The sequence below is a fragment of the Choloepus didactylus genome, chromosome 17 (genome assembly GCF_015220235.1).
Source record: "Choloepus didactylus isolate mChoDid1 chromosome 17, mChoDid1.pri, whole genome shotgun sequence".
In the NCBI taxonomy this organism is placed as follows: Eukaryota; Metazoa; Chordata; class Mammalia; order Pilosa; family Megalonychidae; genus Choloepus; species Choloepus didactylus.
The window spans coordinates 61,967,111-61,991,842 of NC_051323.1; the positions used below are offsets into that span (position 1 = coordinate 61,967,111).

The 24,732-nt window shown below is 50.9% G+C and overlaps 1 protein-coding gene across 1 annotated transcript; it reads right to left on the bottom strand.

The window, feature by feature from the left end:
* On the bottom strand, positions 1 to 23,566 carry LBH (LBH regulator of WNT signaling pathway). The gene is made up of 3 exons (XM_037807098.1): positions 23,304 to 23,566; positions 20,652 to 20,754; positions 1 to 1,921 (listed from the first exon to the last, which is right to left on the bottom strand). The coding sequence occupies exons 1-3, from the start codon at positions 23,327 to 23,329 to the stop codon at positions 1,733 to 1,735; spliced, it is 318 nt and encodes a 105-aa protein (XP_037663026.1). The 5' UTR covers positions 23,330 to 23,566; the 3' UTR covers positions 1 to 1,732.
* Positions 23,567 to 24,732: the final 1,166 nt, after the last annotated feature.

Sequence of the window (24,732 nt, forward strand, 5' to 3'; positions counted from 1 at the left end):
CGGGGCAAGCTGCAGGCCTCTCTTCTGCAGCAAGGAGCTGAAAGAACTTATTGCCATCGGTGTGTGTGACACGAGCAGACAACACAAAAGGAGGAAGCTGGGAGGGAAGAGGGAATGAGTAGGCTTCCCAGCGCCAAATCCTGCTGACATATCAAAAGCACTCCCTCGTCTTCCCTACTCCACCATTACCCAGAGCTACACTTGCCTTGTAGTAAATGCAACTAGACCCCTGAGTCCCAACCCAGGGTGGACCTGGACTGGTGAAGAGCTGTGGGGCCACAGCGAGTGCCCTGGCTGGCTGGGTGCAGCCGAGGAAGGCTCTGGGGTCCACCTCAGCCATGCAGTCCTGCTCTGTCAGCCCCACAGCTCCCACCGTGGTGCTTAACTGTTTTAGGAAGCTCTGACTCCAAAGGCTCTTCTCATGCAGCTAGTGCCCTTCAGGGGACAGGCAGGAGCTGGTGAGGGACGAGGAACACAATTCGGGGAGGGCACCAGAGTGCTCCCTCACCAAGCCCTCCTCCCACCAGCATCCAAAAAAGTCAGGGATCATATGACACACGTTAGCTTCAAACCTGATGCCAAGGCTGCTGCACAAAAAGCCTCATCCCCCCGATCTGACAGTTCCCAAGCTTCACCAGCTCTTGGGTCTGGCATCAGACCTCACCTCCTCAACGGGAAACAGAGAATGCTCCTCTGCACACTACTCTAGCTCCCACCAGCAAAGCAGAGCAAGAGCCCCATCGGGGTGGGTGCTGCCAGTGGTCTGCCCGGCTACTTGGCCGGGGCCGGGAAGGGAGGTGTAAGGAGAAGGAAAGGCACACCTGGGAGAGCTGGCCTGCTGGGTGCCCTTGCTCAGACTCTGAGCACAGAAGTCTGGGGTGGGGACAGTGGCAGGGGGGACTTCTATACCCAGGTGTCTGCCTCAGGGCCGCCAGCAAGGGCAGGAACTGCTCTCGCCACCACCAAGAGGGCCGGGAAGCAAAAAGGGATGCATCGGGGATTACCTGGGGCAGGTGAGCCCTACCTGGCTGGGAGCAGAGAAGCAGTGAAGGAACACGCTACACCTTTCCTCTCCCTCACATCACCTGCAGCTGGCTCTGCAGGTGGCCAGTTTCTACGGCTCACCTGTCCCCTCCTCCCAATAGACCCACACACCTGAAGTAAAAGCAAAGGGTAGGGGGTGGGTGAAACTGGAGAGAGATGAAGACTTGTTTTCTGACAGCCCAGCAGCGAGAGCAAATGCTCACTGCGTACTTCCTGGCTGCAGTTCTCTGCTCGATGTTTTCTTAAAACATGTATTTTCTCTTTCTTCTTGAGTTTGTTTTCTAACCCCAAGTGTTCCTTGCTTGCTTTGCACATCCCCCTATCTGCTCCCCCACCCCGCTCCCCCCAGAGCCTGCCGGAATCCCACCAGCGCCTGAGCCCGCCCGAGCTCAGACAGTGATCTCAAAACCAGCCTGGGCCTCGCCGCGCCCCCACCCCTGCTCTAAGCAGCTTCCCTTCCCAGGAGGCCTTGCAGATTGTCACAGAGGGCTCTACCACTCGACAAATTTCAAAAAGAGAAAAGAAAAGGAAAGAAAACCAACTCGGTGATTTGCAGGTGCAAAACGGAAGCCATCATTTGCCATTTTCAGAACGTCTGTGGCTCGCTCCCTTCTTCCATGACGATGGGAAAAAGCACAGTTCGGATACAGATGCTGTCTGGCACAACCCCGGGGCGTCCGCGGTGACTCTACTGCTCCTTGTTTTCCTTCGCTGTCTCTTCACAGTTGTCTTGCTCGTCCTCCTGGACCAAGAACTCCTCGGGGGGCCACCGGAGCTCCCCGCTCTCCACCTCCCCCTCCGTGGGCTCCACCACGATGGAGGGCAGGCGGTCCTTCAGTTTGCAGCAGCGGTCAAAGTCGGACGGGTCAGGGAAGATCTGAAAGGAAAACATTGGGAGCATCCATCAGGTATATAAATGGAAGGAGAAATCCAACCCCTTCGGTTCCCGTGCATGGGGAGCCCTGAGCTCCACCATGTCAGGGACTGGGCTTTGCCCTCGGGGTCCTGTAGGACAAGCGGTGGGGGCAAATTCTAGGGCAGCTAAGGAAACCATCCTTGGCCAGACTTTGCTTCCAATCCTGAAGTGAAAAGTTTTGGGGGGCAGGGCCACTGAGTCTAAAAGGTTGCTCTGTTTTGAATTTTTGTTTTATTTTCTTTTCAGATAAAAGAATTCAAAACCATGTCAGCCACAGGAAGTCATGTCTTCATTTGCAGCAAGAATTTCACTCCAGTGGTCCAAAGCATACAACAGGTACCCCAACGTTAAATCCCTCCCAGAACAATCACTGGTCTCTAGTATGAGCAGGGCCCCAGGTGCTTCACATGTATAATTTTGAGCTAAAACAGCCATGCTGAAAAGTAGGTATTGCTAATGCTGTCTGTCTTACAGAGTCTCAGGATGGAGAAGGAGGTTGTCTAAGACCAAACAACCGGGAAAGGAGTGGTGGAATGAGATCCAATGCCACGACTGTCTGATTCCTATGCCCCTCGAGATGGGTCCTGGGCCCGCGGCAGCTGTAAAATCAAAGCCAAAGCAGGGCACAGGGCCTGGCCCCCAGTCACAGGCAAGCTGGGACCAAAACCAGGCTCCTTTTTCACCTCTGAACAGCTCCTGGCTCCTTGACAGCTCTGCACCTGAAAGAATCTATTTCCTTCCCAGGGTCCCAGAGACAAGGCTTTGTTTTTTATGCCTTCTGTGTGCCCTGCCCAGGGCTGGCAGAAACCCATAACCAGGCCATCAAATCGAGGGCCAAGTCTGGCTCCGCAGGTTCCCTATGCCCACACCGCCCGGTGAGCCCTTAATCCAATGGGCAGCTGGGCCCTCTCCAGTCACAGCGCTTAGCCACACAACCACAGGCGGCAAAAGCCACGGGGCCCCTTCCAGGCCATGTCTCCCAACTGCTCCGTTCCACAGATAAGGAAACCAAGGCCCAGAGGGGTCAGGAGACTTGCTCCAGGTGACACAGCTAGTTAATGGCAAAGGAAAGGAGAGCCAAAACCGAGAGGGTGGAGACACATGTTGGAAGAGGGCCTGGGGCCTGCCAGCTCCTGGTCTGGAGCACGTCGGGCAGAGGGCAGCAGATGCGCATCTCTGTTCCCAGGAGGGAGAAGAAATGCCCTCCTGGGAACTCAAGCCTTTCGACTTTCCGTGTGGTATGAGGGTGCCCAATCCTACTGCACCCCAACCCCGACCACTGCTGTCCCGGCCAAGCCACCCTCTGACCATGTCACCCACCGTGTGGGGCTGCGGCAAACCAGGGACCCAGTGAAGCCGTCCCAAGCCCTCCAGATGAGTAACTATTACCCATTTATCCCAACAGAGGCCAACGGCTGGGAATTAAGCCTTAAGCGCACAACCAGGTATCATCAAAGACTTAACAGGCTCATAAAAAGTTTCGTAATGGCAGCCTGGAGAAAAACAAGTCAGGCTAGGCCAAAGTGGGTCAAAGTTTGGTGTGGAGAAGCTGAGCCCCATCCTGGCTTTCCAAAGGGTGGCAGCCCTCGGGGGCTCTCTTTGTCACTCAGCCAGCCCTGAAATTCTACCTGCCCCTAACCCAGGGCCTAAATTGGCCCCTCTTCACTTCTCCTCACTGGAGCTGGACCCCTCCCTGGGGGTGAGGACACAGGGGGCTGCCAAGCACAAGTTTTGGGGCGAGGGGAACCCCAATGAGTGGAAAGCATGCTATGGCTTGCAAAGCTCTTTCAGGACTTGGAGGCTCACAGAGGCAGGATTTGAACCCAGATTTGCTGTTGCTCTCACCTGTGCCTATCGAAAAAGGGACCAAGATGTCACTGGGCCAATATCCCCATCTCACCGATAGAAACCTGACGGGGTGGTACACAGGACTTCAGGCCTTGACCACCCACTCTGCTGCCAGCCAGGCTGCAGGATGACCAGCTGGGTGACCAGGAGCTGCCCAGTTCATACCAGACAATTGTTCTAAACTGTCCAGTCCCAAGACAGAGCTGTGACATGTTGAAAAGGGACAGACAACTGGCCGAGCTTAGCCCCTGGGCCACGTGCCTCCACCCCGACTGCACACGTCCAGTCCAGGACTGTGCACCCCACATCACATGGCTGTGTCTCCCTACCTGGGAGAGGGCCACCGGGCTCTGATCACGATTGCCCAGGCCAAGGAAGAGCAATGGAGACAAGAAGCAGGGCAAGGCCAGCGGGAGAGTGGGGAGGACACTGAGGACGATGACCTTGTGATTTCGTTTCAAGCTGGGAATAGGTCTTCAGCTGATGGATGAAATGCCAGGCACACTTGCTGAGCAGAATCTCAATTAATCTTCACCTTAACCCCATGAGCTAGGTCGTGGTATTATCCCTGTTCTGCAGATGAGGACACACAGAGAGGGCAAGTGATTTGCTCAAGACCACACAGCTAGAATGTGGCCAAACTGGGATCCCAATCCAGACCCGTCAGAGTCCAAATGAGGTGATCAGTTGGTAACAAACTGGGCCAAGCCACAGAACCCTGATTCTGAGTATGTCCTGGATATCGTGTGTGTAATGTCAATCATGCCCTCTTAAACCCCTGTGCCTCGGTTTCTCCTTTGAGACATGAAGGGACCTTCTTGTCTCACTAGATGGGTATAAGCTCTTGGCAAGGACAGAGATGGTAAAATACTTTGATGACATATGCTACATTCAAACTGCAACATCTTCTCTGGGGTGGTTTCAACAAGGCTAAAGTAACTATCCAACCTCCAAGCAAGAGGCAGTAATACTAACACAGTAATTAAAATAATAATTCCAAACAATGCCTTTTATACCAGGAGCTATACAATTAAGTCATTTAAGTCCTTGGGGAAGTCGGAGCACTAAACTTCTGATACTGCTTCGTTGCCAGAGAACTTTGCTCCTTGAATTGTTCAAAGCAGGCGCCGTTAAAAGGAAAAAAAAAAGCTACAAAGCCCATTAATTGTATTTTGAAAAAAAAAATTACAATAATTAATTTAAACCTCCTATCAGAGATTTTATTTTGTTATGAGATTATACCAATTTATGCCTCTGAAAATTGCAGCTCTCTTCAAAAACAACCACTACAGTTTCTCGTTTCCTTACAGACAGACAGAAAGCCGTGCAAAGTGTGGCTGAATATTTTGCCAGCACAATCTTATCTCTGACAGCTGCTTAAGAGGCTAACCCCAAGGAGGTCAAGATTTTTCCACTAAGTCATGCTTTTTAATCATCTAGGCAGCAAAAAAAAAAAAAAAAAAAAAAAAAAAATGAGAGGTTGCAACTGCAATTTGAAGGGGTGGGGAAGGCAGTGGAAAAAAGGACTCAAGTCAGACTTGCCAAGCACATGACAGGTAGAGTTGGGGTGGCAGGCCAGCCCAGCCTGGCACACTGTCTGCCTGCAGGAACTGGCAGAGAAAAAAGAGCTGCCCCTGTTCCAAAAAGAATCTGCTTCTGGTGAAACCACTTACCAAAAACACCCCTTCTCTATGGACTGGGAAAAGGTAAAGATCTTCTTCCCTTCTCTCTGCAGCAAAGGCTCATCTTTAAGAGGACCAGAAAGGAAGACAGGGAGGCTGGGAGAGGCATTTCCCACCCTCGCCCTCAGGGCAGTTCTAGAAGCATCCGCCCCAGGTGCGACCGTCTTGCCTGCACCTTCCTCCCCTGCCAACACTGGACTCCACATCCAGCTGTCAGACCCAGGTTCCAGTGCTGGTGGCTGGGAGGAAACCACGGCTGCCTCCAAAACGCACAGCAAGTTCCCTCCTTTGCAAATAGCATGAAGTCTTAAAGATCACACACCCTCAGAACAGCCCGACTCCTGCATGCCCCACCGAGAAAGAATAATAGGCATTCAAACTTGGGAGCAGGGAATTTTACAGGGGACTCGCTTCAGAGCCATCTTTCCGCAGGTGGCCTCCAACCCTGACAGGCCCTGAGGTTTCAGGACTCAAATGGATTCCCCTGAAAGAACAGGGGAGTCATAGCACCTTCTAGGAGGAAGAAACCGCCTGGAAGACATAGTCTGGATGCCAATATATTAGAATTTCCAGCTGTACAGATCAAGACTGGCCAATAGAACTTTCTGTGATGATGCAAATGTTCTCTGTGCTGATACAGTAGTCACTAGAAACATGGCTACATTTAAAATTTTTAATTTTTATTAATATTTTAAATATATAAAATACACAAAATATAAAATTAAACAGCCTCATGTGGCTGATGGCTACCGCTTTGGCTGACGCAGATATAGACAGTTAAATATGAGGACAGTGAGAGCAGGGCTGTCCAGGAAAACTCAGGACGTCTGGCTGATTGAACAACACGGGAGCCCCTGGGGGAGAGGATTCCGGGTTTGAGGGTGAGTGTGTGGAGGTAAGGAGTACAGTCAGCAGGCTTTTTGCTCACACGTAAAAGCTGCTGCCTGACCAGCTCCCATTTCACCCATGGAGGGGAACTGAAAGGCAATACAGGTCTCCAAAGGCCCTGAATTTGGGGGCCTAGCTATCCACTGTCTGCCCATAGGCCAGGTGACCTGAACCTGGCTGCCTCCAGGGTGGGGCGAGGAGCGAGATGCTTGGCACCTGGAACGGAAAATGTGAGTGATGCTGGCTGGAGCTGCCATCCCCCAAGTGTATGCATCCCTCGGCCATCATCCCTGACAACCAACCTGAGCTGGCCACAGAGAGGGCAGGCAGCTCGGCAGAGAGCAGAGAGGCTAAGAGGGAAAGCAGACACCAGCAGGTGGGGGGAGATGAAAGGTGGTTAACTGGACACAAAGGGCTCATACCCAGCTCTGCAAGCTGAGACCTCTGGGCCTGGACATCCTGCTCCGCTTTGCTGGGGTGGGTGGAGAGCCGGGGGTGGGCAGAGGGCCGGAGAGAAACAGTAGGCCGCTCCCAGAGGCGTGGACAGGGATCTGAGCTCAGTGTGCAAGACCACACGGTGAGCCTCTCCCTTCTCTAGTTCCAGAAGGGAGAGGAGTCAGCTCAGAGCTGCAGTGGAAAATCCCCACTCCCACAGGCATACCGGGGGTTTGCAAGCTCGGGCCTTTCCCTTGCCCCCACCTCTTAGTATCTCCACGAGAGCCTCTCAGTACCTTTGGTCAAGTTGTTTTAATCTTTCTGAGCCTCAGTGGCCTCCACTCTAAGGATCATTGTGCTCTTCACAAATGCCGCATGTTGGCTCCCCAGCTCAGTGCCTGACAACACCCAAAGTTCTTGGGGCCCACACCCACCCCCCACCCCCCTTCCCTCATCCGTATGTTGGGAATAAGCAAGTTCTTATCTTAGAGGGCTTTGGAGGGCATCAAATGCAGGTATGTCTGAACATGCATCATGAACTCTAAATTCTGATCAGTTAAGGCTGGGGTCCCTGAGGAGCACTTAGGGTGAGGGCCTGGAAGGCAGTAGCTGTGGCCTGGGACCAGAGCACATGGGCAGCCCTGCTGGGCATGTGTTCACAAATCCTGGGCCGAATTCTTTGGAGAAATGGTTGTGACTTGTCACTTCCCTCCCCGTGCCTCTGTTTCCCCAAGGCCTGGGTTAGGCCAGGCAGAATGGAAGCCACTGGTTTGTCCGGGTGCTGGCCTCTCGGAGGGAGCCCCTGCAGCCAGAGGTCTTCCCGTTAACCAGCTCCTTCCCACACCAGGGCCCTGCACCCGGGCCTGCGCCAGTAAGCCAGAACCTCCTGCCCCCGGCTTCCCAGAGTCTCCAGTCCTTATTTTTCCTGGAGAACAATAACGGCTCTGCCTGGTGTGTTTATTCCTTCCTAGGAGGGGCCGGTTTCTAACAATGGGCAGATCCCTACCAGCATCCCGCAATGCCAACGGCTGGATGAAAGAGGAGCAGCTAATTCAAACGACAAGTACACCCTGCCTTTTGGCCCCTAACAAGAAGTGAAGGCAAAAAATATGCTCTTTGAAATACTTGCCTCCTGCTCTCATTATTATTTGCATTTTACTGACCTCTCAAAGTGAAATGTGGCTCTTCAGAACCAAAAGAAAGGGGCAGAGAGGCCAGAAGGGCTTCAGGGAGAGAAGAACATTCTCTGGTCTCCACTGGAGGCTCATCATCTGATTCTCCATCTTTGAGACTTGCACCTCGCTCAAACCTCCCCTGGCCTGTGATATGGAATATCCACCTCGTCGTCTCCCACGCGGCTCTGGTGCCTCTGATCTTGTAGGAGACTTGAGCAGAGATTTGGGGCTTTATAACAACTGCTGGACCTCCTACCTTTGGATCAAAGAGGCTTAAGCCTCCAGGCTTGATACTTAAAAGAAAAGGAAATCCTTTAGATAAACACCATCTTTCATAAACATCTCTCGAACACACACCCATCCTGCAAGTCAAGAGTGCCAAATCCCAATTAATTAGCACTAGTGGCCACTGATAAATCTAGGCCCAGTGAACTGAAGAGGCTTTTGCAATGGTAGAGAATTTTTCTCCAAGTTCCCTGGGGCTGTGAGAAAAGCCTGCAGTTATCTGGCATATGTCACAATACAGGCTGTCTTATCCACTGAACCATCATTGCCCTCCCCGAAAGAACACAGGCCTTCCAGTTACCTCCAGGCCCCTGGGGATGACAGAGCCCTCTAACTTCTTCCTTTGGTGCTGCCAAATGTCTCTCAGCTGCCGTTTCCAGCCATTCCCTAATTCTTCATTTTGGAGACAAAATCCTTCCCATCCTTGTCTGGCGTTCCCTTCTTAACCCCTACCAGGTGGTTCCTAGGCCCGTCCGTCTATTGAAGCTCCTCTTTCAAGCCCGAGGACTTCCTCGCAGCCCCTTCCCATGGCCCCTGCTCAGCCTTTAGTCACCACTCCCTCTCTGCAGCATGTGGCAGGGCAGGTCAGCCCGCCTTGAACTTCATACTCTCTTCTGATTTTCATGAGCCTGCTCAGGTTCACTTTAGCTGTTGAACCACATCTTCACTGTACCCTCCCTAGACTCGGGGCATCCTAGGCTTGGCCTCTCGGTGGCCTTCTCTAGACTCGTGGCTCAGAGAGCTCAGGTAGCTTCTTGGCTTCAACCGTCCCTCCTGAGCCAAGGACTCCCAAATCTACAGCTGTGCTTCCACCATCCATCTGTGCAATGTCTCCACTTGGATGACATCTGTCACCTGCCACTCACCTTGTCCCAAAGTGAAGTCACCAGTTAATTACCTGCCTTTCTTTACGTTAAACACTTTTCAAAGGCAAGCCTTCCTTGACAGTAGGTCCCGTAAAAGCAGACTGGAGATTTTAGTTGATCACCACCACAATATTGATGCTAAAAACAGAAGCAAACAGGGCTGCAGTCCCAGAGATAAATGCATGGAAGCCATTGACAGTAACAAGGGAGGTGACGACCCTACTGTGCTCAGATCAGAACATATTCTACTCAAGCTAGCAAGGTGGTTCTCAAAGATCAAATCCCAACATCCTTTTGGGAGCAGAGGAGGGAGGATCAATGGAGTCAAAATATTTTCATAAAAATACTAAGATATTATTTGTTTTTTTTTGCTGTGCTGACACTTGCACTGAAGGTGTAAAAAGCAACGGTGGGTGAAATTGCTGACACCTTAGCAAGAATTAAGGCAGTGGCAGCAAAGTGTACTAGCAGTTATTGAATTCACACCACATGTGCACAATAAAAAAATTTTTAAAAAAACTTCATATCCTTAATGAAGCAGTAAAAATCAATTTTTACTGCATCTTGACTCTTAATACATGTGACTTTAATATTCTGTGATGAAATGGGATGTTTGCATAAAGCGATTCTGCTCTATGCCAAAGTGCAATGGTTCTCTCAAAGAAAAGCACTGGCGATTGTGAGCTACCAGCTGAACTAGTCACTTTTTCCATGGAATACCATTTTTACGTGAAAGAACAACCAACCAACAAACTATGGTAATTCAGTCTTGGGTATCCGGCAAACATTTTCTCAAAAATGAACAAAGTGAGCCATCCCTTCAAGGAAAATAAATGATAGTATTTGTTACCAATGATAAAAATAGAGCTTTCAAGCAAATATTAGAATTCTGGAAAACTTGTATCAGCCATCATGAGCTTAACAGCTTCCTGCTACTTGAGGACTTTCTGACGAAGTCAGTGGAGATACTGACAAATGTGATTTTTTGTTATTGCATAATGCAATGTGTCAACTTTTGGAAGATCTGCATAACTCAGTGAACCTATATTTTCCAAATGACCAATGCATTACATTACAAAACCAAGTACGGGTACAAGATTCATTCAAAGTGTAAGACAGACTAATGGCATTTAATGTAAGAATACAAAAAGTTAATTATAAGGTTTCAGATTCCACATTGCCACTAACCATTAAGGAACTATCACTTGTCAAGTTTTGGCGATACATCAAAGAAAAATATCTGACAGGTCATTATGATATTTTTTTCCCTTTCCAATTTTTAAGAGTATAAAAGGGACTGAGCCTGAAATGTTTAAGAACCTCTGGCCTAGAAAACAATGACCCTCAGGAAGATGACTATGTAAATCAAGGTTGAAGGAGAACATATATTTTAAAACGGAAAATAATTTAAGGGAAGGAATAGAAAACAGAGCAGATTTTTTAACTCTAGTGGGCAGATCTAGAATCAACATGCAGGATTTCACCTCATTATACAACTTCCTAGCAAAAGCAATAGAATCTGCTCTCTCACTTATAGGTGGGTAAATCAAGATCCCACGAGTTGATGTGAGTTGCCTGAGATGACGCAGATGTGGCAAAGCAGCTGTCTACATTCCTAGTCCATAATCTTGCTGCACTGAGAGGTTCTGAGCTGCCCATCACTGGCAGTGTCCAAAGATGACCTAGGGAACCAAATGTCACTCTCCTGCAGACTGCAACCCCATATCCGAGATGAGACTGGACGAGACAACTGAACCGTCCTCAAAGGTGCCCTCCCATTCTGAGACGCTATAATGCTGTAGTTTTCATTCCAAGGGGATCGTACATGCCAGTGGTCTCCAAACTTTTTGTCTGTTTACTTCCTAAAAAACTATATATGTTTTTGCATATTTTAAATTGACATCTAAAACTTCTGAGATTTATAATATTAACATTTTAAGATAACAATACCATCGCAATTAATGTCAACCCTCACCCTTTAAAACACTCTTCAGCAAGCTGTAAGCCAAATCCTATATACAATTTCTTTCTCTACTTGAAACCATATTTCCATTCCACTTCTTCCAAAAAATTTTATCGTAATATATTTTACACTTGGAAGTTTTTAGTTTTAGCCTTCATATTTATCTGCAATAAAAATACGTAAATAAATTGACATTTGATTTTTGTATCTTGTGACCCTAAGATTCGTTGATTAAAATAAATTCTGATTGACTTATTGTAGTTATTATTACATAGCTGATCAACAAAATACCACAAATGATTAATAACCAGAGAGGTAAAATGGTCTTGGATTGGTTATTTCTTAATGCGACAGGTGAGTGGAATCTACTGGCATCCTAGAGAGCCGCATTCTGAATGGTCCACTTGTATGATGCCCTTGGGGTTTCCACACCCTGGGGGAAAGTACCTTAAAAGATTCAGGAGGGCAAGAGGAAGGTCCTTTTCTCATAAAGCAGGAAAAGAGCAATTCTGACAGGAAAGGAAGGAAAACTGGCGAAGCTTGTCTTCAGGAAATTGGGTTTTAGAAAAGCAACAGAAGGAAGCTGAAGATGTGGAAACTGATTTCCTAAAAACACTCCTACTGTCCTGTCTCTTGGGAGGTTTCTGTGAGCAACCAGGGGTACACACACACATACATACATGATTAAGAATAATTTGGGGTATAAACCTTCAGTTTTACGGTGCCAAAGAAAACAAGGAAGGGTTCTGATGCTTCATCAACTACCATGCCAGAGGGACAAATTCCCAAAGAAATACTGTAATCATATAACAATCAGTATTAGCTAAGGATGCTTTGTCTAAGCAGACACACTAATTTCTTAAAAACAAACAAACAAACAAAAACCAACTTCCTTTCTGGTAACAGACATCGCCTAAAGGACCAGTGCTGTGCAAGTCCAACCTGATGTGGGCCAGTGTCCTTCAACCCCAGGACATCAGGTGACCTCTGTTATTCTGTTGGCTCCACGTACACATTACAGCCTACCTCTATTTTCTCTTTAAACTTCACTGGTTCAGAACACACAGTTGCTTTAAAATGAAATGCTATCACTACATAAATGAACAAAAACTAGTGTCACCTGTCATAGAAAGTAATCATCAAAATAAATACATAAACAGTTTTATTAAGGTATTTTAATGAATGAGCAAGTCCGTTAAAATAATTTAAATCAACTTCTCAAACCACCAGGAGTATATGCACCGTATCTGCACCATATCTGAACAGCCTGGGCTGTTCATGGTTGCAAAGCATCTGGAGCTTTGGGATTCAGAGGTGCCATGTAGAAGGCCCTTTGGCCTGGGGCCCAAGACTTCCACAATGCTGAGACCCACATCTGAGGGTCTAGCCCATCCTGGATTCCAGGGAAGTACTATTTCTAAACCATGAGTGTTCCAGTAGCCAAACATGGAATCCCAGGAAAACCAAGACGGCTCAGGGGAATAAGGTCAGGTCTGTGCTGCCCAGGCCTTCGTGGGTCCCTAGGCTGCGACAATGTCACTGGCCTTCCTCAAGGTCACCCGGTGCTCCCACATGATCAATAGAGTAAAGGAGACGAGTGGGGCAACCGCCGACCCACGTACACTTGTAATTCAGACAGCGCGTCAATGTACCCACTAGGGGACAAGACTGTGATCACTCTATGTTGCAGCTAAATGCTGCTAAGACATCATCAATTGTTATCATCTCTACTTAAAATAAGTAGTTAATAAACTGAGGAAGAAGGAGAATATCTCCCAAACACATTAAAATAACCAGACTCCTCTCTGACTATCCACAAAGCTTTCCCCTTATCCCATCACCACAGATTTTACCCAGAGAGCATATAAATGAGATACACCCAAGATTCTGTTTGCTCAAGACTTCAATTCTGGAAGCCTCTATTTTGATGAACTCTTTTATTTTTGTTTGTAAGGTAATATATAATCAAGAGGCTTAATGATATGGAATCTGTTTGAATCAGTTAGTCTAATCCAGGAATTCATTCCAAGGAAATAAACAGATTTATATAAAATGCTGCTTGGAACAGTGTTCTTTGTAAGAACAAAATATGCCACAACTAAATATCCAGCAATAAAAAACGGTACATAACAAAATAAAATACTATTTTACAAAGAAAGCCAAATGACAAGAACATAGTCAAAATGTTATATTAAGTAAAAAAGATTCACTAATAGTATATACAGTATTATCTCAATTGTATTTTTAAAATATGAACGCATAGAAAAATACTGGAAGTAAATATACCAAAATGTTCTGGTGATAAGAATACAGTGGTTTTTATTTTTTCCTTTATACTCCTCTGTATTGTCCTAAATTTCTATAAGGAATAAACATTACCTCTATAATAATAACCTACACACACATACATAAATTTATACCTTTGACTCAGAAATTCTACTCCTAAAACTCTATTCTAAGGAAATAGTATAAATTATGGACAAAGATTTACATGTAAAATTATGACATTATTTATAAGAGAACCTAAAAACCTCCATCATTGGAGAATAGTAAAATAAATCATGTTTCACATTTATGATAAAATATTGTACAGTTAAAAAAAATGATGGAGTCAAAGCATCTTTGAGTTAAGTGGTAATGACATGGTGCTGACAATTTCCATACCATTAGGCAAAAATGCAAAACCCAACAAAGCTATGTGCGACATTGGCCTTATAAAAAGTCAAGTGCGCTGGAAGAGAAGACAAAATATGCTAAAATGTTAACTGTTATGATTTATACATGGTGAGACTATGATGACTGGAAAATAAAAAGCTTAACAAGGAAAATAAAATTTGTTAACAGGCAGGTATTACTTTTATAATTTGAAAAATAAACACAAAATAATAAAATATATATATATTTAATCTCTGAAAATATGGTATTACTAAAAAAGGGGGTGAACGGGAAAGAAAACTTGCCTATAATTACAATACTCTAATATAAAACAACTACCATCACCGTTTCTCAGCTGACCTTTTGGTTATGTGCGCGTGTGCGAGTGTCTGCACGAGTGTGTATGAGTGTGTACTAGTGTGTGTGTTTGTGTGTGCGTGTGAGTATGCATGAGTCTTGGCAGGTAACATCCACTCTGTCCACAGGGATTGGTAGCCGACCTCAAAGCTACCAACACATCTTGTGGGCTGGTGGCCACTGGCTAATTTAGAGCTCAGATACAGGGCTGTGTCTGGAGAAAACGTTTAGGAATTTAAGAAAGCCGTGGGTGCCTCTCGCATCCAGGCTGGACAAGGCTTCAGGCCCTCCAAAATACAGGCAGAAGATAAATTTGAGCTATGCTATTAACTCTATCCGGAACCACACTGGATCAAGTTGGGAGGAGGTCGGGCCCAGAAACCAGCCACCTCTAGACCGAGTTTGCGCTGCCCCCTTGCTCGGGCAACTTCTCCTTTGTGTGTGAGATCCAGAAAGTGTGTGCCCTTTAGCGCCAATAAATGTCCTGCCCGAGAAGTGAGCAGTCGATGGTGCTCCAGCCACACTCTCCGGTGCCTCTCATTCTCAGTCTACCCGAATGAGCTTCCGACAGCACAGGAAATTAAGTCCCCCAAGAAAGGGACGACATGAGTCCCCAAATTCCCTGCAGGTCAAAGTGCGAGCCTGACAACAGTTTGGAGAATCTTTAGCAAGTTTTAATTTTTTTTCTGGATGGATTTGAGCAACAAGGGGCCAAGGACTTGATTTACTGATGAAGAATCCCTCCCGGGGCAAGCTCGGGGGCAAGGCAGAGGCAGACAGCGGCCGCACAGCCCCGGGCCGGAGAGGAGGGCCACTCGGCAAACCCTGCACCCCTGGGAATGAGCGCCTGTCTCCGGAGCCTCCGAGGATCATTTCAGGACACTCACTAGACACCCAAGAATAGCTCTTGGCTACAGTCACAAGATTTGCCACCCAGACGCACCCCTCTCCCAGATGGTTCAATCCTCCTTTCTGAACAATTTGGGAGACTGGTTTGATTTAGCGAAAATGCTAAAAAAAAATCTAAGCCATGGGATTGCCACAGTGGAGGGATAACTCCCAGGACAGGCAGGGGAGAGAGAAACGGCCCGAGCCATCATTTGGCGCTCCTAAGTGACCCTGTAGGACAGGGCCCAGCGCTGTTGGGACAAAGGGCAGTCTAAGGCGCAGACCCCAGCTCTGGGGAGGGATGAACGCACGCCACTTTGAGAGGCACTGGGCGAACACAGGCCCTTTGAGAGGAGGCCGGGCTGGAGGGTCCGAGTGTGCAACGCATTAGCTGGGAAAGTGAGGAAGGCTTGTTCTCTTCCCTGGCTGGGCTACAGACCCACTGTTGTGCCCACAGGGCACATGTGTCGGGAGGAGGAGGTCCCCATGGGAGTAATTCCAGCTTCCTGCAAGCCCAAACCCAGGGGTGTTCCAGAACAGTGGGCAAAAATGGTGCTGGGGCTTAGGGCACAGGAAGGGGGGTTCCGGATGCTCCATGCAAAGGGGACTTGACTGAACAAGGCCAGCCTCAACTCGAAAAGAGGCAGGAATGCAGACGCACTCACAGCGCCTCCCACAGGCACGGGTTCCTTGCCCCTGTGGAACGGGTGGACCGAAGAGCCTGTTTTGCATCACATTATTAGGATTTTTTTACCAAGGAGGGAGTAGGGTGGAGGGGATCGGGCTGGGAGAAAGAAAACTCACAGCGATTCCAGTCACATGCTGTGTCCACTGCTGGACATCTCCTGACAAGTGTTTTGGAATTTTAGCTTTATGTCTCTCTGGGGACCACAGAGGCTTTTGGAGTCCGATGTTGGGAAAGATGATTTCCTGGTGACCACGGGACTTCATGCGGCCACACAGCAAGGCCTCCAGAACTCCCAAGAGCATGTCGGGTACCACAGCTGGGGTAACAGCAAGACAAGAGACCGAGGGGGTGCTGCCGAGCCGTTCAACAGCTTCAGTTGAAAATTTATGCCCAGAATGGCCCTTTGGGCAGGGCTTGTGGGAGAGAGGCAATGACACTGACCCAGAACCTGAGAGCCGTCCAGGGAGGAGGCTTAACTCATGGCTCGTTTCAGCATCTGCATTTTTTAAAATTTATTTTTATTTTTTATTTTTTTAGCCTCTGCATTTTAAATGGGGGGAACAGCAGAGGCAAAACCAGGGTCAGGAAGTTTGCGTAAAGACAGGCTCCGTGTGGATGTGAGTGACGAGCAAGTGTGTTTTTGAGTTGTGGCCTGACTGTGGAGTTCTATGAGAGAGGACCTGCCGCTTCCGACAAAGAGTGGAGAGCAGGGAGAGAAAGGACATGGCTATTGCTGGGGCTTGAGAAAGAAAGAGATGGAATAGTCCTGTGTGGCAAGAGGCAGGCTCTCCGCCAGAACTGGTCCTCTGACCTCTCCTGAACGCAAGGGGCTGGGACTGAGGCTCCCCAGCTGCAAGAAGGCAGCAGCCAGCCACGACCAGGAGAGCTCAGCCCGCACCCAGAGCTCCTGACGTACAGGAGCCACGCTGTCACTCCCTCCAGTCCTGAAAAACGAAGAGGAAGGTGTAAGGGGAGCTCTCGGTTCTGGAGATCAAAGGCGAAGCACTGAGGACCGGGGAGAGACAGCACCTTCCGCTTTTATAGCACACCCCTCTGCAGCTTCCCTGAGAAGGACAGGTGGTGCTTGACTGCCCGGGCACTGGACACCAAATGGCAGAGGAATAAGTGATCCAGAACAGCAGCAGAAGGAATACAGTGGGCAGCCAGGAAGAGACACGTGTGCAGATCAGAGAGGAATTTAAAGAGTCTGGAGAAGGATAAAGTTATCAGCTCTTAGTCCAGATGCTTCAGAAGGGACCGTTTAGGATGGAAACCAAGGAGCCATGCCTAGAGTGGACCTTAGCGAGGACAATGGGAAACTGTAGCAGCCTCGGCATGCTGTGCTGGGGGAGAGCTTGGAAGCAAGGCCAAAGCCCAGTGTCCCTTGGGGTGCGGTAGCATAGGCGACCCCAGGCCCAGGCTCATGACCCTTCCCCAGAGAGAGCCCAGGCCAACTCGGATGGGAGCACTCAGAGGCGCATTTCAAAAGCCAGGTTCCCAGAGCCCCTGGGCCGAGGAGGGAGCTGGCTCCATAAGGCAGCGGTGACTTGCTTCCCAGAACTACGGAAAAGATGGTGCTAGGCGGCAGGCATTCCTGTCCCACAGCCGGAGGACCCGAGACCCTCAGATGCAGGGTGTGAGGGTGCCGCACTCATCAGGGACATAAAGTCCTTGCGGAGACCCTCCCACAGCCTTTCTAGCAACCATTCACTAACCCACCCCGCAGGGTGTTGTAATTCATGCCAAGTCAATGTGCAGGCATGGACTTCACTCATTCAATTTACTTACTAAATAAATGTTAAGACAAAACAGGGCACCAGGCTGTCGATTTTTATACAATGTCAGAAAATGGCACTAACTTCCCAAGGACAATCGCCAGGGCTCACCGGAATCTTGCAGGAGATAAAAAGGCATCTATGTGAAGGTTGTATAGGCACAGCCTGAAGAGGGCCCTTTAGAGATGCTAAAGCAAAAACAATGTGGCCAGTTTTAGAATCAGGAGGCTCAAATGTATTCAAACCACCACCATTCACTTAGCACCTGCTCTGTAAAGGCAGAGCTAGAAGGTACCTCGGGTGAGGACAGGGTGGTAGCCGATGGATACAAAGCTAATAATAAATCATCCCTGTCCTCACGGACCTGTGCAGTGTTAAGAAAAAACAGGACCTGTGCTTTGAAAGTACCTATCGTTGGAAAGTACAAAATGATACAGGTGGTGAAAGAAGAAAGCAGTCACATCTGCTGCAAGGAAACCAAGAAAGCTTTGTCCTCGGTAGGGCTGGAAAGCGGCGGTGACTGACAAAGCCCACTGTGCCTATTTATTTTATGACCTTGTTTCAAGGTCACATCACAAGCCTGTGATTCGATTTCAGCTGCCAAGTCAGGATTGATGTCTCCTTTCCACTTTCAGTTCCTTGGAAAAGCAAGTCTCGGTAAAAGCCCTGGACTATTATTATCCTCAGGGGGAATGCCAAGGACAGAGCTCTGAGATCCCCAGCCCCCAGCTCTGCGCCCAAGCGTTCATGGCGGGCGAGCTCCGGCCAAGTGCCAGTCCCTGCCAATCCCAACAGCTCTGGTGGGAATTTGTTTAATTGGGTGGCATTAGCTGTGCCTGGGCCCAGAGCAAATCAGGCATACAATGCATTTCAGACCAGCTCACTGCAGAGCCCAGCACCTGGCATAAACAGGAGAGAGCCAAGGGGTATCTGAATTAGATTAGAGATGGAGTGGCCCTCTCAGAGTCCCAATTTTCTTTCAGTCTGACCTTCCTCTTCTGGAACTGTCAGATTTCACCACTGCTGCCTCACACCTGATCAGCTGTAGCTTTGGTATCTCTCTCCCACGCTGCCTCGGGTTACAGTTGTTGGATACATGCTGGTTTCCCACACTAGCCCTGGGTCCTCTTTGCAGGACCCAGCACAGTGCTTAGCACACAGTACTTAGCACACAACAAGTGCCCAATAAACGTTGCTTGGTTAACTATTATGACCTCCCTTCTTTCTCATCATCAGGCAACCAGGAGACCTTTCGGAAATCTTATGACAAGAGTTCTATGGTGCCCCAGGTAGGGGATTTTAGAGCAAGCAGTAGCCCAACCCAGGTAGCAGGGACAGATTTCCTAAGAGGCTGTGAGAACTGAGTCCTCAGTCACAAGGGATGATCTGAGGGTCCTTTCCACTGAGCCATCTCAGGAGCCCAGAGGCAATTTTATTTTCCTCCTGCCATTCTCGGCTCAAGCCAGTCCTCCTCACCCAGCGTTGCAGTCCCTTCCTCCATCATCACCTGCCCTGACCCTCAGATCCAGAAGAGTGGCCTGAAGGCCTCCAGAGGTTGAGAAAACTGGTCCTTTGCTGGGTCCACATTTAAAGGGAGAATATAAAAAGCACAGGCAAGACATACCGATGACTGTTTTGGGAAAGGTTCTGTGATGGAAACATAAAACCCAGAACTGAAAGAAAACCTCACCTGTAACCACAAAGAGATTCAGTCTGACTCAGTGGCTTGGAAACTGGTATCCAAAAACACCCCAGCCTGTGGGCCAGGAAACTTGTATACCTCCCACTAGGCTGTGGGGCCCTCAACTGTCTCCCTCAGACCCACTGGGGGGGGGGTGGTATAAACCCAGCCCAGGATTGAGCATTCCCCTCTCCCCCCACACATCCCTGGACAACTGAATACTTATTTCCAGCCAGCAAAAGGGGAATGACTATACAGACATAAAACAAAGAGCCTTCTGGAACCTCCCAGGGATGTCTGAAGGGATTCTGCTTCACCTGCCAGCTTACGTTACCCAACCTTAGCTTTCATCTCGGCTTTCTTTGATCACCCTCCCCCAGCCGCACCTCACCCCACCCACTCCTTTTTGTTTTTTTCCTCCACAAAATAAAAGCCCCTGGAACTCTTCTAAGGAATGCCCAGCCGGAGAATGGTAAAAACCACCTGTAGCCCCAAGGTCCAGACACATGACACATCAGAAGGACAAGGCCTGGAGTTAAAGAGACCAAGTGGCTGACTCAGCTCGAGCCCATTTCCTCCCCCTGTGAAATGGGGCTCTCAGAGCCTGGGTAAAAAGCGGCTGGGAGGAAGCTTGTAACAGAGCGTGGCACACAGTGGCACTCAATTAATGTCTGCTGAGTGGGCCTCTCCTGTCACCACTCATCTTCACTGGGCCAATCACCCTACACCATTTCCCTTAGAAACAAACACTACCCTCCCCCAAATGTATTAAAAACCTAGGAACTCTCCCAGCAAACCCAAAGCAGTTCACTGCCCCAGAGGCAACTTATAGGGCCCCATAGCTGGCTGGGGGAAGAGAAAAAGCAGCCTAGTGAGGCAGAAAGATCAGAAGCCCAAGGCGTTACTGAATCCGTCAGTAGCTTTTCTGGGTCATGATGCATTTTGGATCCACCAGACAGGATAACCTCTTAGCTAGATTCAGCAGTAGAATATGACACTACAGCTGCATACTATGTCCCTGAGATAGATTCCCTTCGGCGGCACTTCTTCTCAAGTCTAAGTAGTTTGAGCATTCACTCTGAATCAGTTGACTGACTGTTAACCTGAGGAAGAAGGCAGCGACTGACACAGCTCTGCCCGCACAAGAGCCCCCTGCCCAGAAGCCACCGCTCACAGCAGAGTTTCTACTGCCCAAGGCACGGCTGGGAAGGGGAGACATGGTCTGAGCTGCCGACGGATCACGTGCCCCTTTGCCACTGAGAGAGTCCACAGCACCCAGATGGCCAGTCAATAACAATGACTACCATCGTGGAACAACAGTTTATATTCATCCTCTCATCACCGCGAATCATCACAACCCTCCGAGGTAAGTGCTATTGTCCCCACTTCACAGATGAGGAAACCAAAGCTTGCTGGCATTAGGGGGCTTTCCCAAGGCCACTCAGCTCTCACAAGTGGCAGGAGCTAACTCTCAAGAGCCAGAGGGCCCCCAGGACTTGACTCACCTGATAGGAGAGGCCATCCTTCCGGGGGCTGAGCCCGATCTCCTCCATGGATGGCGTGTTCATCATCACCTCAGTCATGTCCGCCGAGCTCAGATAGTCAGGGCTGCCAAGAGACCCGGGCAACAGTCAACACTGGCACATACCTTCACACTCCCTTCTCCGTGCACCCGCAACCGTCAGCTCAAAGGACTGTGTGGAGTCGGGATAACAAGTGCTCAAAGAAAAACCAGGGCACCTCCTGAGGAAGCACCTCACCAGCCCACACCGGGCTCCCGATCGCCACCAGCCAAACCCATCATCTGGAAACCTCTCTGGCAAACTCCCTTCCCCTTCTCTCCTAATCTCCAGTTCCCACTGGCACAGAGAGACTTTGGATTTCCTTTTAAATGACAAAACAAGACAAAACAAACAGTAGATAGCTGAGCCCATCTGTCTATATTAAAACCAATTCAACCAGCTCTCCCTTCACCCTTCCAACTAAGAATAAAAATGACCCTCATCTTTTTGTTCCAAGGGATCTGTGTATTATTATTACTACTACATAACAACAACAGTTAGACCTCAGGGAAACAAAGTCCAATTGCACTGTCTTCTTTGCAAAATGTCCCACTTAAAGCCCCAAGGGGTCAGCATCTCTGCAAGCTTCACATCTGCCATCCAACCCCCTTCTCGAGCTCCAGCCACAGCAGCTGCAAGCTCACAGCTTGAAAAACATCCCCAGGATTAAAAGCCTTAAGGATGCCTGGACTTTGATTGCAAAGGAAATTTCCAGAGGGGCCAAGCTGGCCCACCAATGGCTGACATGTGAAAGTGCTTTGTACTCTACAAGCAGGATACAAATGTTCCATTATCCTCCCACATCCCTACACAAGCCATGGGCACACACAGGGTCCCCTACACATAATGACAAACAGTACATGCCAAAGTCCATGTACCTTCCACACGACACCCAATATTTCCACCATCATACATTTACACCTGGGGGGAGGGAGTGGGGCAGGCTTAGAGGAAATGTAGGTAAGGAAACGAGCACCAAATGCCTCTTCATTTTATGGTTGCTCTGCCAAATAGAAACAGCATTGGATTTGGAAGCAGAAGCAAGGATACTGGCCTAAGTTCTGCCGCTGGAGAGCTCTGTGATCTTGAACAAATCGTACAACCTGTCTGAGCCACAGGTGCCTGTTTGTCGCCGTGATGCTAACAATGCAAACCTCACAGTTATGTGTAACGGTTAGTGTCTGGAAAAAAGCTTTGCCATCTACTATGAAGTACTAATCAACTAGAAAATCATCCTAAACCTTAATTTCTCAGGGGACAAAAGCCTCACCATAAGGCACCTGGGGGCACCCACAACACGGGCAGGTGAGGAACAGGGTGCCCAGAAGGAGAGGGGTACACAAGCCTGGGGAGGGGCGGATTTTACTTTGTTCAGAGTGTTCAGTGCCCACTCTCATCACGGCCAGGCTGGGAGGGGGAAGGGGAGCGAGGGGACGGAGCCGGGCAGCCAGGCAAATTTAAGGTAAGGAGCCGGGGCCTCCAAAAGGGGTTCTTCCCGGGTCATGGAAAGGCTACCGCTCACCCCCAAAGAAATGAGCCAGAAGAGTTGCCCACGGGGGTCTCGTCAGGCTCTTTGCCTGGTGCAGGGGCGCTCTCTCCTCGTTCGGGGCTGTGGCGCGGGCCCGAAAAGTTGAGGCGACAGGAACAGAACTTTTTGGTTTGGGGGCTGGGCGGCACCGCGCCGAGGCTCCGGCCGGGTTCCCCTCGCTGGGCCCCTGGCGTTCGGGCCGGGGCTAGGCTGTGGGCGCCCGCACCTGAGAGGCGCGCCGGGGCCGCCAGCGCTCTGTTCCCACCACCACCACCACCCCACCCCCCACGGCCGCTCCTCCTCGTCCCCAGCGCAGGAAGGAAAAAACAGCGGGCGCGCACGTTCCGGCAGCTCGGGGCTCGCTCCGCATCCAGCTCCGCGCCCGCCACGCAGCCCTTCCGGCCCCGGAGCCCCGCCGGCTGCAAACCTCCGCCACCCCCCGGCCCTGCCCAGGCTCCTTCCAGCCCCTCCCCAGCCCCGGGCCCGCAAAGGCGCGTCGGTTTTTAGGGACGTGGGAGAGAGAAGGGGCCGAGAGGGCGCAGCGTGTGCCCGGCTGCGCGCGGCTTTAGGCGCAAGGCGATCGCGCCCCCCACCTCCCGGAGCTCTGCCGCCGCTGCACCAGCTCAGCCCCGCGGCCGCCGGCCTCGACGCCGAGACTTGCATGCTAACAAAAAAGGAAAGGGGAGGGGCCCAGGGAGAGCTGGAGCCCCCCGCACCGGCCAGGGCGCGCGCCTCCAGCAGCCCTCCGTAGTGGGGGACTTACTGGGGAGTTTCAAGCGTGACCTCTGGTTTCCCGAACCCTCCCCCATCCGCCCCCACCCATACCCACTCTACGCCGTCGCTGGGCTGAGGGCTTCGAGTTCACTTCCTTTGTCTCTCAGCACCACCTTCCCCCGCCCCCCTCCTTCGCAACCCTGACGCCGACTCCTGCACCGGCTCGGGGGCCGGGTTGCGCCAGGCTCCCGCGCCTGTCCGCCGCCTTCGCACCCAGAGCCTGCACGAGCGGGTGCCGGGCCGGGCAGCCACGGGCGCAAGACCGACGCCCGCCGAGGGCGCAGAATACTCACCAGTGAATGGGGAAATATACAGACATGAAGTCCTAGGGGAGGCTGACCCACGCCCTTGTGATTTAAAAACGGTCACCGCGTCCCGAGCCAGGAGGACCCGGGCGCAGAGAGGCGCGCGGCGGGCGGAGAGGCAGGCGGCCGAGGGCGGGCACTGGGCGTCCGCGGGTCCGCCTTCCCGAGACAGCCCCACGGCCAGCTGCGAAGGACAGAACAGACAGAGCTCCCCGCTCTCCACCCAGCTCCCGGCCCCACAAAGAGCCCAGGAAGCCGTATTTATAGGGGCGGGGGCGGGGCTGGGCTCCGGGAGGCCACGCCTCCCCTCGCCCACTCCTGGCATAACGTCACCAAAATCATGAATGGCTTCAGCGCTCGCAGCCCCAGCAGGCGGCGGCTCGGGGGCGCGCTCGGCTCGGCTCCCCCAAGGGCCGTGCTCTGCAGCGGCTCCCAGCCCGGCCCCCTCCCCACGACTCCTACACACGCAGACACGCGCGTGCACACACGCGCGCACACACACGCGCATGCACCGGAGCTCGAGCTCAATGTCACCGCCGCTTCCCGCTCACCGACCTGCGGGCGTCCTCGGCCCCTCCCTGCCCGTGGCCCCGGAGACTCCCGAGCAGAGGAGGTGGGCGTGAGGAGGGGGCTGCGGCCGGCTCCGGACTTGACCGCTCGGCTGCTCGCGCGGCGCCCGCGGAGGGCGCCATTCCCATACCCGGATCGCCGGGCGTCAGCGCCCTCCTTCGCGCCTCGCTCCCTGTCCCCAGCCCAGAGCTCAGGACCCCTCTTCAGCGCTCACACCCCAAGACTAGGCCTTTCTCTAGGCTTCTCGCCCGGGTCACCTCGATCGCGGCGCCCGAAGCACTTCCCTTCTAGACCCGGCCCGCTGAACCGAAGCGGGAGCCCAGCTCAAAAGAAGCGGTGGGAAGGAGGGAGGAGACACGGAGCTGGGGGCCCGGGCGTCCGCGGGTTCGGGATGACTTGCGAGGGGCGGCTCTGCAACCCTGAGATCCTTGGAGGGCTTTATTGTGGGAGAAGGGATGTGGTGTTGTGCTAGGGTTTTTCGTTGAGTACGTAACACACACACACACACCGCCGGCGGGGGCAAGGGGTGTGGGCGGGCAGCTCGCAAGCACACTCAGCTTTGGCTCCCAGATCTGCTCGAAGGAGTCGATCCAGGACCGAAGAAACAAAGAGCTGGCGATTCAGTCGAACCTCCCCCACCACACACACACACACACACACACACACACACTCACACACACACACACACACACACACGCATGCACACCAGCGCAGGAATTGCCGCTCCGTAGGTCTGTTCCCGCGGTCAAGCTGCGCAGCCCCCAGAGCCAGGACGCGAGTCTGACTCGGCACCCAGCGCTGCCCCTCTGTGGCCGGAGCGCGTTGCTTCACTTCTCGACTTAAATTC

What these genes read in the sequence shown, in the direction of transcription:
- LBH (XM_037807098.1), bottom strand. Translation starts at nt 23,329, where the DNA reads ATGTCTGTATATTTCCCCATTCACTG. An exon ending in GTATATTTCCCCATTCACTG is followed by an intron (nt 20,755 to 23,303) that starts GTGAGTATTCTG and finishes GTCTCTTGGCAG; the next exon opens with CCCTGACTATCTGAGCTCGG. An exon ending in AGGATGGCCTCTCCTATCAG is followed by an intron (nt 1,922 to 20,651) that starts GTGAGTCAAGTC and finishes TTTTCCTTTCAG; the next exon opens with ATCTTCCCTGACCCGTCCGA.